Below are 15,389 nucleotides of genomic sequence, written 5' to 3'. Positions count from 1 at the left end.
TCAAAATAAAGGGTTGATACCATATACATAACTTGATTAAAACCTTATGTAATTAACTAGACATGTGCCACCCACAGTCCCACAGAATCCGTAGGTACCGATTCTTTTTTCTATGCATAGAACAGACATCGCTAAAAGCATTGACACCTAAAAGCTTACGGCCACCTCACAAGACGATTATTTTTTGATAGAACTACCTTCATACGTGCTTCATACTGTTTTATCCATACTTAGTAATATAAATGTGAAAGTGTGTGTGTCTGTCTGTTTGTTTGTCCGTCTTTCACGGCAAAACGGAGCGACATTTTGACGTGATTTTTAAGTGAAGGCTATCTTTTGTCTCTTTCTTATCCCCCCATTTCCCTAAAATAAGGGGTGGAAGTTTGTACGGAGCATTCCGCAATTTTCAACGTAGAAAGCTGAAAATTGGTTTACAGACTATGGCCTAATGTGACTATTTTAGGGTAAGAGTAGGTTAGGGTAGGGATAGGGAAGAAGTGCAATTCAAAGCGAAGCTTGACCGGGTCCGCTAGTTATCTAATAAAAATCGAACCATAAGTAGAAATAATGCCCATTATCGCACCAGGAAACCAACACTGAAATCGGTTTAAAAGCGAAATTCATCAATTTCACCAGTTATCTTGAAAGCCTCATCCAATGGCGTTAAATTCTAATAAAACGCACACGCGCTGGCGAACACTGATTGAAAACAAATTGCTTCTTATCATCGAGGCACACGCTATTGAGGGACACAGATGGGACTCTATAGATGGGACAATGTATCATCTATAGATGGGACTTTTGTGCTGCGTTCCTGCAGTCTTCTCCCGACCGTCATAGCATCAAGTAAAGATGCAGGAATACACGTCCACATCGGGATTAGTTGCTTTTGCATTGGTTTATCTAACATTTTTCTTGGACAACGTTTTACTGACTGTGTTAGGTTAGTGGTTTATTTTCTTAGCATGTTTGTCGACCGATTGAGTGACTTTATTTGTTTTTATTTTCAGCTGAATACCTGGTTTTATTTTTAAAAATTTGTGGATACTAGATATTTCTAAAGAATCGGTTTAACTGTTTTTATTCTTTACAAGTTAGCCCTTGACTACAATCTCACCTGATGGTAAGTGATGATGCAGTCTAAGATGGAAGCGGGCTAACTTGTTAGGAGGAGGATGAAAATCCACACCCCTTTCGGTTTCTACACGGCATCGTACCTGAACGCTAAATCGCTTGGCGGTACGTCTTTGCCGGTAGGGTGGTAACTAGCCACGGCCGAAGCCTCCCACCAGCCAGACCTAGACAAATTAAGAAAATCTCAATCTGCCCAGCCGGGGATCGAACCCAGGACCTCCGTCTTGTAAATCCACCGCGCATACCACTGCGCCACGGAGGCCGTTGGATAGCTTGATTTTTTTCCCAAAAATTAAATTACATGAAAATAGTAGAGCATATCCTATTTACCTAGTGCATTGCACGCCTCTGTAAATGGGTTACTTTGTAGTCAGGGTTGACCAGGTCCTCATTCTCAAGATCCCGAGTCCATGTTTATAATCAACTTCCAGGTGAAATATGTAATCTTGGACCAACTTCTTCGCTGGCAAAGAATTAAAGATACTGTAACCGTATCCAAAATTCATAGATGTCTGACTGGTACGTGCTAAGACTGGTAGCTGAAAAGGTTTCCCATAACGACTAAAAAATTAACTTGCCAGTGCCAATAATTCCGGACTGGGTGCAAGGCGAATCACTGGCGTTGTGGACGGAGCATGGCGCGCCGCTTGCCAAGCTTCTCAACACCACGGTGCATCAGATCACCCATCAGGATCCCGGTAATTAGCCATCTCATTCAATGGTAGAGTTTATTAAATTTTTACAAAAGTAGGTGAAAAAAAAATCCCAATTTAACGTACTTACTTTAAGTAAAGACCGGGGCTGGTTCTAACAGGGGCAGGTTCTTTAACGCCAAAGAGTTGCTGGTGTATAGGCGATTGTTTTCCACTAACCATCAGGATACCGGTGGATTATCTGCGGAGTTTGTGAATCTAAACTATAAAAAAGGGCCAAATCTTTGTAATAAATGTATGTACTTAACTATACCTACCCTTTTTCCGGTTTATAGAATGTTCGCTATTCCCGTTGAAGTTGTCTAAAAGGCTGTGTAAGGAGTGGGTCCAGCGGACGGAGATCGAACCACGACCTCTCGGTAATGAGTTCGGCCTCTTTACCGTTGAGCTCTTGAGGCTTTTGCCTGTTTGTTTTTGGTTTTAGAATGTTTGTCCTCTGTTCTACGCAGGAAGTCGCGTAGGAACTTCGCAGGCCATCGTAGGTGCAGTACTAGGTGCGAAGGCGGCGACACAACTGCTCGTGACTCCTGCCGCCGCCAACCTCACATCCTGCCGCGGCCCGGCCACTGGTCTACGCCTGGCCACTGCCTTGCTGGCCACTGCTGCTCTGGGTTTGACCATTTTATCCTATTACTAGATGACCCCGCGCAGTTTCACCCGCATGGTTTTCGTTCCTGTAAAAATACGGGGATAATATATCCTCGATAAATGGGCTGTCTAACACTGAAAGAATTTTTCAAATCGGGCCAGTAGTTCCTGAGCTTAGCGCGTTCAAACAAACAAACAAACTTCAGCTTTATAATATTAGTAGGTACCTATAGATTTTTCGCAGGCATTTAAGGTAGGTAGATTAAATTAGTTACTAGCGGACGTTAGTTTTTCTAACTATGGATTTCCCGGGATAAAAAGTAGCTTAATATTAATATAACCTCCTCTATTTTCCAGTGAAAATCCCATTAAAATCACTTCAGCCGTTCCAGATATTAGAACGAACAAAGAGACAGAGAGATAATTTTTTTTTTTTTTAAATGTTGGTGTTTTACTATTGTTAAAATAAAACTGGTATGCCCGATCATTATCAACCCCCTTTGCGGCCGCTGGCGAGGGCGACGCTCTAAATACCCAGTGAGTCATTAAATAGAGATTGAAGATGATGCTAATATTTTCAGCTAGACTATTACGAGTATCCACTAAGCATCTAACATTTCGTAAATATACGCTTTCATTTTTGGGTCACATATTTACTTTCTGACATTCTTGAGTCGTGAGACCATAGCTAAATATTATCGGAATTTGGTGTACGCAGCAGAAATTTCTTAATTAGGAGTAGGTACCTATCTAGTTAAAAGTCGCTGCATACTTACATAACGTGTTTTATTTCCAACGTCACGGAAATTTTGAAATTGTCGTTTCAGACAAATAGTTACCTCCAAAATAATTATGCCATCCATTACCTCAACGTCACGGGGGCACAGACAGGACCGCCTCGTGCTCGTCCTAACTTCGTTCCGTAAAAAATATTTGCCGCCAACTTGACGTAAGGTCTATTTTACTGTGGTCTAGGGCCCAAGCTACGACGCTGTATAAAATCTATAATAATTTATAAAGGTTTTTTGTTTAATTATTACAAATAGGTGCCGAAGCTATTTCGCGGGTGAAACCGTGGGAGGTCTGCTAGTCCTAGTGCTAGTAGCTAGTAGTGCTAGTAATTATAAATGTGTACAGTTTTTGGCTGCTGCGCGGGTCGTGGCGGCGCGGTGTGCGCGGGCTTGGGGCGCGCGTCGCAAGGTGCGGGCGCAGCGCTGGGTGGCGTGGCGGGGCTCGCGCTGGTGGCACGCGCGCTGCCACCGCACCGACGCCACCGAGCACTCGGCGCGCTGCTGGGAGCTGTCGCACTCGGTACACTTGGATGTTGCTCATCGGCTCGAACGTCCTTCTAAGCTATTGTTGCGCGAGACGCAAGTGCGGCGCTGGGTGGCGTGGCGGGGCTCACGTTGCCACCACCGGGTACTCTGTGCATTGCTGGCAGCTGTCCCACTCGGTAAACTTCGATGTTACTCATCGGTTCGAACGTTCTTCTATGCTATTGTTCCGCAAGGCACAAGTGCGGCGCCGGGTGGCGTGCCAGCGCATCGACGCCACCAAGCACTCTGCGCATTGCTAGAAGCTGTTATACTTGGTTATACCTCATCCGCCTAAGTACCTATCTAACAATCCGTGCAAACCGTGCCCGTGGCAAACTCTTTAGATGAGGCCACAGAAAAATGGTAATGGAAACTTTTTTCATGTCAAATTACTTCTGAGCTCACGGTCTCTCAGAGACTAGAGTCATCACAGATGACGTTAGTGTGAGGTTGCCAGCCTTCTTTTATAACATTGTGCAGAAATTCGGACCTGTTGCATTATTGTAGGTCATCATACCTTCTCTATTGTCAGACACAACACTAACGGCTTGCCGTCCGATAAAACTGATCGTGTGTTGGTCGCGATATGACATTATACCGATCGCGACCAACACACGATCCGTTTTATCGGACGATAAGCGGTTAGCGCCGCAGGCATGTATGCTTACTAGATCGTCAGTGACTGACAATCAAATTAATATCGATATCATCATCAGATGGCAAACCGCCTTAAGTCTGACTCGTCATGAATATCGTACGCAAAGTTTGAGCAGAACCTACCTATCGATAATGGTCATTGGTCATAAATAAATATTTTATTCCTGGGACTATAAAGTACTTCTGAGTATGAAGTTTATTTACCTATTTATTTTGCAGGAGTCTTAGTAGGATACCCGTTTGGTGGTGCAGCATACAAGCTATGGAGCCCGGCTGCACCGTTCCAACTAATCGCTACTGCGCTTTTGATCAATCTTGGTAATACCACAGAATACATAAAAGAAGAAAGGTATTATGATAATGGACAAACTTGCATTAAAACTAATTATTTGTTTAGGAATGCAGTACATTTTCCTGGGTAAAGAAGAATATAATACGGTAAGTTTACACTCGTAGATATATTACTTACTAGCGGACGCCCGCGACTTCGTCCGCCCTCTATAATCCAGCCCTTACAGTAGTATCGCTGTAAAAATGGAGTAACTTCTCCCATTTTCCCAATATTTCCCTTCACTGCTCTGCTCCTATTGATCGTAGCGTGATGAAAAGTACGTTGAATTGACGAAAATGACGTTTCGTTAAAATCCGTCGAGTAGTTTTTGTTTCTATAACGAACATACAGACAGACAGACAAAAATTTTACTGATTGCTTTTTTGGTATCATTATCAATCACTAATCACCCCTTAATAGTTACTTTGGAAATATATTTACATGTACAAAATAATTGATCTCTCTACAGATTTATTATAAGTATAGATTGCTTACAATTCGATTTTCTGGATGCTTAATATTTTTCCTACGTCCGATCATTAAAAAAACAAGCATAAATTATTTCAATATCCTCTCCTCTCTTAGCTTGAAAGAAGCCTGGCCATGTAAAGGGCTGTTTAAAATTTTTAAAAGGTATAAAATATTTAATGAATAGTTACTTCCTCATCGATCTACTTGTACTTCCTACACTGTTTATTTCAGTTTTTCTGAAGATTATCTTATATTGTAATGAGAAAGATTTGATTGTTTGTTTGCATTGAATAGGCTCTGAAACTACTAAACAGACTTGAAAAATTCTTTCACTATTGGAAAGCTACACTATCCTCGAGTGCTATAAGCTATATTTTATCCCCGTATTCCTAAGGGAATGGGAACCTCGCGGGAGAGACCGCGCGGCGTCTGCTAGTCATTCATAAAAATTAAAAAATATTGTCAAGGGCACCAACGAAGCGAGTGATGCAAGTGTGGGCGCGCGCGTGATGTGGTCAGAAGCCGGGCGAGGCGCGACGGGTGCTTGCGCCGGTGCTGTGCTCCTCACTACGTGTGTGATGGCCGCTCTGGAGCCCTGCCTGCCGCTGTGGATCATACACAAGTTTCATCCCGAGGTCTGCCTACCTACCTGCATGCCTACACACTAAGCTAAACTTCGTCCGCAATGCAATTTAGTTTTTTACCTCCGTACCAAGGGATCCCAAGGTGCTGGAACGGCGATTCCGCACAAAAAAACGTCAGTGTTAGTTGACCAGGTGTTCTGCCGACATCAAGCGAATCGCAGGGATTCGCTGGATGCAGCCCTTAGGCGGTTCAGGATCGTGAAGTCGTGTTTGCAGGTTTTAAACCAACACTTTAAAAAGCAAGGTCATCGGTTGTCGCCCTAGATGCCGACCCCCCAACGACTTTTCCATTAACTTAGCAGTATCGTTGCAATGTCGCATGTTGTGCATTTGTTACCAGATAATTATACCTACCTACTTTAGAGAGTACTGAGTTACTCAGTAACTCTAATATCTTGGTCCTGCTTCTCCCTTCTACCATAGAACAGTGAGACGATGTATAGAACAGTGAGTGACATCTCGACGTGGTTGACATCCACATCCCGAACGTTTCACTTTAAGGTTCCTACTACTATTATAGAGGAAAGATTTGTGCTTTTGTGTGTAACGAACAAACTCAAAAACTACTGGACTGATTTGAAAAAATATTTTAAGTACTAGAGAAAGCTCCACTGTCAGGGAGTAACATGGGCTATATTTTATACCCGTATTCTCACGTGAATGGTTACTACGCGGGTAAAACCGCAAAGATCTGCTAATTAATATAACAAAAGAGAAGATAACGTGCTCTTCTGTGTAGAGATGGGCTTTAGGCGCCGTGTTTCTGCCGGACAGCGCGGGGTACCTAGTGGCTGCAAGTGGGCTGGGCTCGCCCGCCCAGCGCTGGGGGCCGGAGCGAGTCGCCATCGTCGCCGTGTTGTGTGTGGGCTTTGCGGCGTTGGCTGTGCCGCATGCTCCTTCCGTATGTATCTACATTTTTTACTAAAGGTTAACTACTCTGCTGTGTCGATAGGTCGCTAACTATGGGCACAGAAAACATATGCTCGTATCTACATTTTTAGATAAGTAGTTAGGTATCCAAACGCAATGACCTACGGATCTGAGATATAGTCAAGCTATGGGCACAGTAAATGTATACAGTGCTATGGGCCTTTATGAAGGGTCAAATAAACCTTGGCTGAGTTTGTTGTGGACTATTTTCGGATCAAGGCGCTTTGGAACCCTCGTAACTTTAATTTTAAGATTTCGACTGTTATTACCACCATTAGATTAAATTATATTATGACATAATCCTGACATTTCAAAAGTGTTTGTAAACTAAGCCTAATTGAAACAAATGAATTTTGAATTTGAATTTTGAATTCAAAGTTACTAAGCGGGCGATGGAGCGAGGTATACTTGGAGTTTATTTGAGTGCAAGAACTCTTCTTCTCTGACTTAGAACTCAGCGATTCGCGAAGCTGACGTGGCGGCTATTATAGCCGTCACGTCGTTAGCTTACCGTAATCAAAAACTCAATGAATACGACATATAACTGGGTTCATGTACTTAGGTGTATTCAGAGATTGCACATTTAATAATACGCAGGTAAGCTGGTTGATGTTCCCGCAAGCAGCGTTAGGTGGAGGTCTGGGGGCGGCGGACGCAGCGCTGGTGCCAGCATTGCTGGCTAAGAGATCGCAAGCGCTGCCTCATCGTGCTGCTTTGCTGCAAGCTGCTTCTGCTTCGGCATATGCTATTGGTAAGCTGATATACACACACGAACCCAACTTCAACCATTTTGCTGACTTGAAAGTTTATGTAAGGCAAGCAGGTATGCTCCACTCCACTGCATCTTTGCTGACGTTCAGGCGTGATTGAATTATCTTTAAAGTACCTCATACGAAGCGTTTCGGCTATTAATTCGTGATCCGCAATGCGAAGTTAAGGAATACCCTTCCAGCTTCCGCTTTCCTTAACACCTACATGGGTATATTCGAGACAAGAGTGAATAGGTAGCTTCTAGGCGCTCGCCTATATCTATAATGTCAAAAATACCTAATATAAAATATCAAACCTTCGAAAAACAGCAAAATATAAAACTATTCATAGTCTGGCATTAATTTTCATGTTATCCCGAAGACAACGTACTTACCTACATAAATAATCTTTATATTTGGAAGATTGATAATATGGACCTTTGAAACGTGGTATTCCAAATTCACCATGGTACTCCTAAAGACTGTTAGGAGTAGATACGACAACATAGACTATTAGGGCAGGGCTTGAATCCACAACTTCTCGGTGTTGAACTATTGAGACTTCAAGTGCCACACGTTTACCAATTTGCACCCACAGGTCCAGTGATGGGAGGAGTGGTGTCCTGGTGCGCGGGATTTGAGACCGCTCTGCGATTTCTAGGGGTTGCGAACATTCTGTACGCCGCCTACCTCTACCGAGTACTCTCTGAATATCCCCTTTCGGAAAAGGTAATAAAGACTTCAATAATCACTTGAGATTGCTATAGGTTCTTACTAGGTATACGATTTCAGCCTGATTTTGATGAGGCATATAGACAGATACCGTCGGCTTTACTTTACTATATTTTAAACAGAGAAATATTTACCGACTTCATTAATTCTCTATCTAATACAGACAGTGTCAAGAAAACCTATAACTGCAGTTGGCGACAAGCGTTTGTGGAATTATAAACCACTATTATAATTCCGTATACGCTTCAGCGATGCACAAAAGGAGTAGGTATGTAGGAATTTGTCAGGTATAAGTATCGGTAATAAGCTCTGTATAATTTACAGTGGGGAGCAAGCAACACACCCGAGGACGAAGACGTAGAATCGGATGAGCTGACGCCTCTTGGGACCTCTGCACACGTACCCGCAAAATAAGACCAAACCAAACGAATGTTTCATTTATTAGATCTCCGCTTGAATAAAAGTAAAGGAAAATTTAAATCTGATTTTGTTGAACCATTTGTGTACTCTTTCAACACCATAGAACTAATAATAATACAGAAGTATACGAACTTACATAAAAGTGTATCATTTTGAAAAAAAAAGCCTTTTGTATTGTTTTGGTATGGTAATTTTAATATATCAGTAGGTACCTACTTATAGGACTATGGTACATTAACTTATCTATGAACTGTTTCAAATAAGTCACTCTGACTCAAGCCTATGGCAAAATAAAAAAATCCTTCAAGTTACCAACATATTTCCTTTCATGGGGGAAGAAATTACCAAATTTTTTTTTTATGCTGCATTAAAAACTTTCAAAGACTGTACATAACTACAAGTTTTGGTCTGGGAGGGTATTCCCCGTAGAAACTGTTCCTGGCTCGGAGACTGAGCCCTACTCGAAAACTCGACAGTCGAAATAATACTTGGTACTGAAAAAAGGTTACTGTGATCTTCGATAGTGACGAATATTAAAAATGCTCGATAAATGACAATTATTCACATCAAATCAACAACTGTCAGGAGGAGTATCAACAATATGCCAAATTAAATTAAACGAAATTTTAGTGAATTTATCCTTCCATCCCGTTTTTCCAAATTAACAATGGCATGTAAAAAACCTTTGGGTAAGTACAATTCATCAAAGTAAGTCACCTAACATAACAACATTCAACATTATCCGACTCACTATAGGGCCAGGGCCTTAAACCCTTAGACCCACCACGATCAGGACCAACGACGTGCTCTCCGAGACACAGAGGTCAGAGGTGTAATACCAACTTCTCAACACTGGACTGGTTTTTTTTAACTATTTCATAACCAGACCCAGGACCCTTGTAATCCAAACCACATACGAAAGATACGAGAGTTCCAAAACGTCTTTTTCCGAGAATTTTCATCATGACGATGATTCATAAGTATTTCATGCTTTGTAACATCAGGGCCGGGCCCGGGCGCCTACAGGCTGCCAACAACAGTGGGCTTCAACCTCCACGATCCGTCCCGGTACCGGAACCCGATGTATTCGTTCGGCATAAGCGCCGGCTTCAAGCTAAAACAGCTGAGCCCCGGACCAGCGTACCGGTTAGAAAGGATGACGCGCGATGGGTTGATGACATCACCGGCTTGGAGTTTTGGTGCACGGTCAGTAAATATGGGGTATCCTAGCGTCTAGTTTTGCTTTTTCGTTGGAAACTATTCCTGTATGCCCTGGAACCCAACGAAGGATAACCTGATAACGGGTACCCAATGTACCTATTTAGACATTGCCAGCAGTTTTCAACAAGCCTAGAGGTAGGTAGGTGGAGGGAACCTCAGCGGACAAGGTTGAAAGAGCCGCTTGACTGTTAGAGTGGATATAAATTTCACCTGGGCTTCTCTCCATGGGTTCCACAGCCTACGTTTTTTCCATCAACTTGTACAATCATAGTAATTTGCACTTGACTGCAATCTCACGTATTTTTAAGTGACGATGCGATCTAAGATGGAAGCGGACTAACTTACCTCTGATGGTTTCTTTAAAGCATCGTGCCTACACCGAAATGCTAAACGTTTTCGTCTTTGCTATTTGGGTGGTAATGGCAGTTAGTCTACTACCACCGTCTGGTGGTAGGCATTGACCGTGACTAGAGCCAATTTAGAAATTATGAAACCCTAAATTAACCTGAACTTAGAATCGAACCCCAATGTTCAAAACCACAGCACTACCAACTCCGCCAAAGAGGACATAGAGGTCGGTACATAATATTTACCGGTTGTATGAACATAGATTCCCAACACGAGCCGTACTCCGAACTCCGGGCCCTGGAGCTCACGCGCCTGAGCGCTGTCCTCCCACACGCGAGCCTCGGGCGCCCCAGTACTCCATGGGTGCCCGCCTCGGCTTCGGGTTGAAGCGCCCAGGGCCCGCGCCCAACGCCTACGCGTTGAGATTGGGCTCTGGCACACCCGCCTATACAATGGGGGCAAGAGTCGGCTTCAACCTCAAACCGAAGTCCCCTGGACCCGCGGTGTACTTCCAAAGAGACACTGATGTGTACAAAACCAAGTAAGTTTTTACCTTTTATAACGTAGATAATCCTCAATCAAATCAAGTTAGTTACATTAGGTACAGCTATTTACTTCCAGAATGATGAACCGACTTGAATGAAATTTATTTATTTATTTATTTATTTATTTATTTATTTATTTATTTGTAACTAACAGCGTTTTAACAAAATATGTACAAAAAATATAAAATAAACAATAATAAGGCCACATACAGTTACAAAGAAAGTTGGTTGCAATATTAAGTAGGTATAACAAGTGAAAATGAAAAATGATTTTTAAAAGAAATGATTGTGAATAGAAAAATATTATTAAGTTAATCACATATTATAAAAATTTGGTGCAAACATGGATAATTATAGTCTGTAATAGCACATAGGCTACTTTTATCCCTATATTCCCATGGGATCAAGATATATGAGCGCAAAACAACGTTGAACAGAGAGAGCCGTTGGACTTCAAGGTTTTTTTGAATTTCACTGTAAGGTTATTTTGTTGTTTAGGTCTCCGCACTACAGTCTCGGCGCGCGGGCGGAGGGCGCAGGCAAGCCAACCAAGACGCCTGGTCCTGCTGCGTACCCACCAAATCTCTACAATGTTAAAAAGGTACCTACTTCATTATCCTAGCTAGCCTATTATAATGGCCTACGTACATCCACCGCGCCTCTTCTTTTTTAACCGACTTCCGAAAAGGAGGAGGTTTTACGTTCAGCTGTATGTTTTTTTTTCAATGGCATTAGTTGTTAATGATAGTGATCAGAACCGATGGCTTTAGGTACTCTCTGAGGCACGAGGGATTACCTAACATCACTAACTTTCTAACTCTGGTCTGAGAATTTAACTCAAAATTTCGTAGAAGAAAGAAAAATTCTAAAGCCCGACCCAGGGTTCGAATCCAGGACGTCGTGATCGGAAACCATAAAAGGCTAACCACTACTAGGTTGGTCCAACTGCAACATGTAAGCTTTTTTTTTTTTAAAAAAAAAAAAAAAACATGTAAGCTGCACTGGACCTAACTTGTAATAAATAACTGTATAAAAATTAGGAAAAAAAAATTAGGTATATAAGCACCATTAGATCCCTAAAGAGAAATAATTACTAAAACACACGTAATGGCATTGACTTGAGAGCCATGATAGCCCAGTGGATATGACCTCTGCCTCCGATTCGGAATCCGGTCCGGGGCATGCACCTCCAACTTTTCAGATATGTGCATTTTAAGAAATTAAACATCACGCGTCTCAAACGGTGAAGGAAAAGCGTGAGGAAACCTGCAGACCTGCGAATTTTCTTATTTCTATACGTGTGAAATCTACCCAATGGTCGGCAACGCCAAAAGAAGTTTTGGCGTAACGTGGCGATGAATAAATTTAATTTTAATTATTCTTGTTTTCCGTTTCAGAACCCATATTCATATTCGTTCGGCACAAAACACGGCGACTATGCTCCACCATTAATTGTCAAGGAAGACACCATGGACTGTCTTTAGAGGCTCAAACTAAATCGACAGTCATTTAAAAAGTTAAAATTCATCCGTAGTCCATAGTCCATTATGGAGTAGAAAAAAATAATACAAAACATCCAATTGGTAATTTTGTATGGAAAATTGACCTTTGAAGACGAAAATAAATAAAGGCTTTGTTATTGTATACTGTATTTTGTAAAATTTGTAACGTGTTATGTAGGAGTATTGTACTTTTTGGAAATTGTAATAAAAGATTGATTCTGTTAACAATATTATTTACTAAATAACTTTTATTCAACCTTAATTCATAATTAGACACACACACTTTAGAATGCTTTATGGATGTTTTCGGCTGCACCAATTTTGTTCCTTCCACCTTATGTGGACATAGAAGCAATTTTGCAAAAAAACTTTGCTTTTACATATTTAAATTGTACAAATGAAACAGGCAAAACCCTTTTGTACTCCAGACATGACAGAAGAGAAGGGATAAATATCTCAGTCTCTTTTGATGTGATGGACACAGAGCATTATTTTTGATTCTGTCACTATTCATAGACAAAATGTTTTTTCTTTTCATGACACATGTTAGGACTACTGGTTTCTGATTCCTGCCGCCTATAATTTAAACAGCTTCCAGGTAAGCGTAAACAGTCATATTTAAGTAGAGCAAGCTCCAACTTAGACTTAATTACTTTCCATATTATGCCATAAGTACACCAATAAAAAAATGCATGTGTCCAGTAATGTGGTACTTTTGAATCTACTTTAAAGACTTATAGAAGGATTGTCTAGAACTTGCGCATGGAGCGTAGTTTGTTGTTCCTACGCATGCCGGCAGCTCTCACTCTGAGCCAATACTGCTTGGTGTTAGGATCCAGATCTTCGATGCGAGGAGGTTTGCCTGTGTTCAGTGTCCATAGCCAGTCAGGATACTCACTGTCATCTTTTATCTGAAAGGAAGAAAAGCATTGAAGTAATAAATTTATTCAAAGATCATTTTTTGGCTTCACTGAAAGTGCCAGCCAAATAAAATTAAACGTATCATTAGAACTACCCATTTGGAATAGTTAGTTAGGCACCAATGTTGTAGGATTGCTTTGGACCAAGGTATACAGGTTTGATGATTTGTCATTTCCATACATTTTATTGAGTTTTGTAAGTGTCCCTCACTCAACAAAGTAAATGAAATGTATTGGTACTAGTATAACTGGCCACTTGCAGGACTTGTGCAATTTATACTATAAAAAAAATACAAACAAAAATTTCATTAACTTTTTCATAGCTGGGTAAAATACCTTAACATCTTCACCAGTAATGTATATATTTGACCCACACACATAGTTAACCAGTCTTTCAGGGTCTGTCTCTACAGGCAATTGCTTCTTCTCCATAGATCCCAACTTGCTGATCTTCTTTTTGCCTTTGCCTAGGCCCAACACACCTGAAAACAATAAGGGAAGGTAATTTGAAGGTGGATAGCTGGCAAAATGCTACAGATCCTTAGGGTGTTAGTCTTGTCTTGATATGTGTTTAAAAGTATTCATATGTGTTTAGCTAATGATGAGGCCGAAATCACCCAGAAAATTTAAAAAAATCTGTGTGTTTCTAAAATTACAGTGCAAATATTGGAGTAACCCAGTTTGATACTTGCAATGTATTTTTTAAAGGTAGTTTTTTAACTTATTAATATGCGTTTTTTAATCAAGTAGTTTAAATGATTTTTTTGCCTTTAATATTTTATTTCTCAAATTGTGACAACCCTGCAAATGTTTATTTATAGTTTTACACAAATATTCTACATCAAATATGTTTATATCTCAATACCAACAATTCATTAATATAGTAACTGAAGCCACTATTGCAGAGATTATTAGGGTTCCAAGGCTTGTCCTACTACTTCTAAAGTTCTAAAGATAAGATAAATAATTTCTCCATGGGTCTCACCTCCAGCGGCGGTGGTAGTTTTTTTCACTGCATAATTTGTTGAATTTGTATGTAAGCATGCTTTACTTAACCAATTGTTACAGCTTGTGATTTGAGGACTTGATATTTGTGGCAATATTTTGGTACAAGTCTGCAAAACATTCAACATTTTCGACATAGTTGGAATTTTTTAGTACTGATTCTAGCAAATAAGTGACATAAATTTAAAAGTTTGTTTAAGTTGTAGTTTCATTAGCTCTTCCTCTTTATGTTTTGCTTATCAGACTGAGTTTTTACATATATTAAACTTTTTACAGCTCTGAAATTGTAGGTTAGAATGGAAATTAGAATTTTGATTTTCGTTTTGGAGCCACTGACACTGACAGATGACTGACAGTGTCAGTGTCATAATGACAATTGAAAATGAAACTTGGCAGCTCAATTGCGAAATGTTGACATGCGATATTCGATGCGTATCGTCCAAATGAATCATTGATATTTTTCGTTTGACGAAAAACAGTCTCAATGAACGTTAAATATAATAATATAATTTATTTTGGAGTAATTTGCTATAGATATTTTAGATGAATATTCATAGAAATTAATATTTTTCATTGTTGTAGCATGTTTTCATTGTTGTCAAAATATAGCCTAATGATCGATGGAGACGTCATTACACTATCGATCTAAAATGAAGTATGATTGAAACTAAAAATTGGTTTCGCGAAAGCATTTTGTAACTATGGGCCGCAACAAAATAAACTTCAAACTGAATTATAATTGTTACAACTAGAAAGGTGTTCTTTAGGGTGACTTATGGCTATTTGATATCGTTTTACGACCTTCCTTGGACTGCATTATAATGTGTTTAATTCTCAACTCAGTTTCGGAGATAATACAAAATTTCTAATAGACCAAAAAAATGCCGCTAAAAGACGCCCCGCGGTTTCACCCACATAGTTCCAGTTCCCGTAAGAACACGGACTAAAAACATAGCCCATGACATTAGCAAATAACGTAGCTTTCTATCGGTGAAAGAATTTTTGAAATCGGTTCTGTAGATCCAGAGATTACCCCCTACAACCACACAAACTTTACCTCTTACAATCACACATCGTATGTTTGTTCATCCTTTACGCTGCGGCTACAGAAGCGATTTTTCTGAAATTTTAAATGTAAATAGATTTCATTCTGGATTAACTCT

At 40.5% G+C, this 15,389-nt stretch overlaps 3 protein-coding genes across 3 annotated transcripts; 2 read left to right on the top strand and 1 right to left on the bottom strand.

Moving 5' to 3' along the window:
* Positions 1-627: 627 nt before the first annotated feature.
* Positions 628-8,750, top strand: LOC112054945 (chromaffin granule amine transporter-like). The gene is made up of 11 exons (XM_052887171.1): positions 628-943; positions 1,716-1,832; positions 2,297-2,458; positions 3,573-3,746; positions 4,628-4,726; positions 4,806-4,846; positions 5,678-5,845; positions 6,594-6,755; positions 7,382-7,535; positions 8,132-8,262; positions 8,590-8,750. The coding sequence occupies exons 1-11, from the start codon at positions 853-855 to the stop codon at positions 8,677-8,679; spliced, it is 1,389 nt and encodes a 462-aa protein (XP_052743131.1). The 5' UTR covers positions 628-852; the 3' UTR covers positions 8,680-8,750.
* Positions 8,751-9,057: 307 nt separating this feature from the next.
* Positions 9,058-12,382, top strand: LOC112054946 (outer dense fiber protein 3-like). Its single transcript, XM_024094899.2, has 5 exons — positions 9,058-9,374; positions 9,690-9,891; positions 10,517-10,795; positions 11,298-11,400; positions 12,197-12,382. Exons 1-5 carry the CDS (start codon positions 9,353-9,355, stop codon positions 12,281-12,283), a joined length of 693 nt encoding a protein of 230 aa, XP_023950667.1. The 5' UTR covers positions 9,058-9,352; the 3' UTR covers positions 12,284-12,382.
* Positions 12,383-12,517: 135 nt separating this feature from the next.
* Positions 12,518-14,573, bottom strand: LOC112054948 (39S ribosomal protein L54, mitochondrial). Its single transcript, XM_024094900.2, has 3 exons — positions 14,207-14,573; positions 13,558-13,703; positions 12,518-13,212 (listed from the first exon to the last, which is right to left on the bottom strand). The coding sequence occupies exons 1-3, from the start codon at positions 14,361-14,363 to the stop codon at positions 13,051-13,053; spliced, it is 465 nt and encodes a 154-aa protein (XP_023950668.2). The 5' UTR covers positions 14,364-14,573; the 3' UTR covers positions 12,518-13,050.
* Between the last annotated feature and the right edge of the window lie 816 nt (positions 14,574-15,389).

This window comes from Bicyclus anynana, chromosome 2 (genome assembly GCF_947172395.1).
Source record: "Bicyclus anynana chromosome 2, ilBicAnyn1.1, whole genome shotgun sequence".
Classification (NCBI taxonomy): Eukaryota; Metazoa; Arthropoda; class Insecta; order Lepidoptera; family Nymphalidae; genus Bicyclus; species Bicyclus anynana.
The sequence above is the reverse complement of the archived record's forward strand: the minus strand, read 5'-3'. Positions and strand labels throughout refer to the sequence as shown.

Coding starts and splice junctions, on each gene's coding strand:
- LOC112054948 (XM_024094900.2), bottom strand. CDS start 14,363: ATGTCGAAAATGTTGAATGTTTTGCAGACTTGTACCAAAATATTGCCA. Junction 13,704..14,206: donor AACTACCACCGCCGCTGGAG/GTGAGACCCATG, acceptor TATTGTTTTCAG/GTGTGTTGGGCCTAGGCAAA. Junction 13,213..13,557: donor TTACTGGTGAAGATGTTAAG/GTATTTTACCCA, acceptor TCTTCCTTTCAG/ATAAAAGATGACAGTGAGTA.
- LOC112054946 (XM_024094899.2), top strand. CDS start 9,353: ATGGCATGTAAAAAACCTTTGG. Junction 9,375..9,689: donor GGCATGTAAAAAACCTTTGG/GTAAGTACAATT, acceptor TTGTAACATCAG/GGCCGGGCCCGGGCGCCTAC. Junction 11,401..12,196: donor ATCTCTACAATGTTAAAAAG/GTACCTACTTCA, acceptor TTTCCGTTTCAG/AACCCATATTCATATTCGTT.
- LOC112054945 (XM_052887171.1), top strand. CDS start 853: ATGCAGGAATACACGTCCACATCGGGATTAGTTGCTTTTGCATTGGTT. Junction 2,459..3,572: donor GCTGGCCACTGCTGCTCTGG/GTTTGACCATTT, acceptor AAATGTGTACAG/TTTTTGGCTGCTGCGCGGGT. Junction 6,756..7,381: donor CTGTGCCGCATGCTCCTTCC/GTATGTATCTAC, acceptor AATAATACGCAG/GTAAGCTGGTTGATGTTCCC.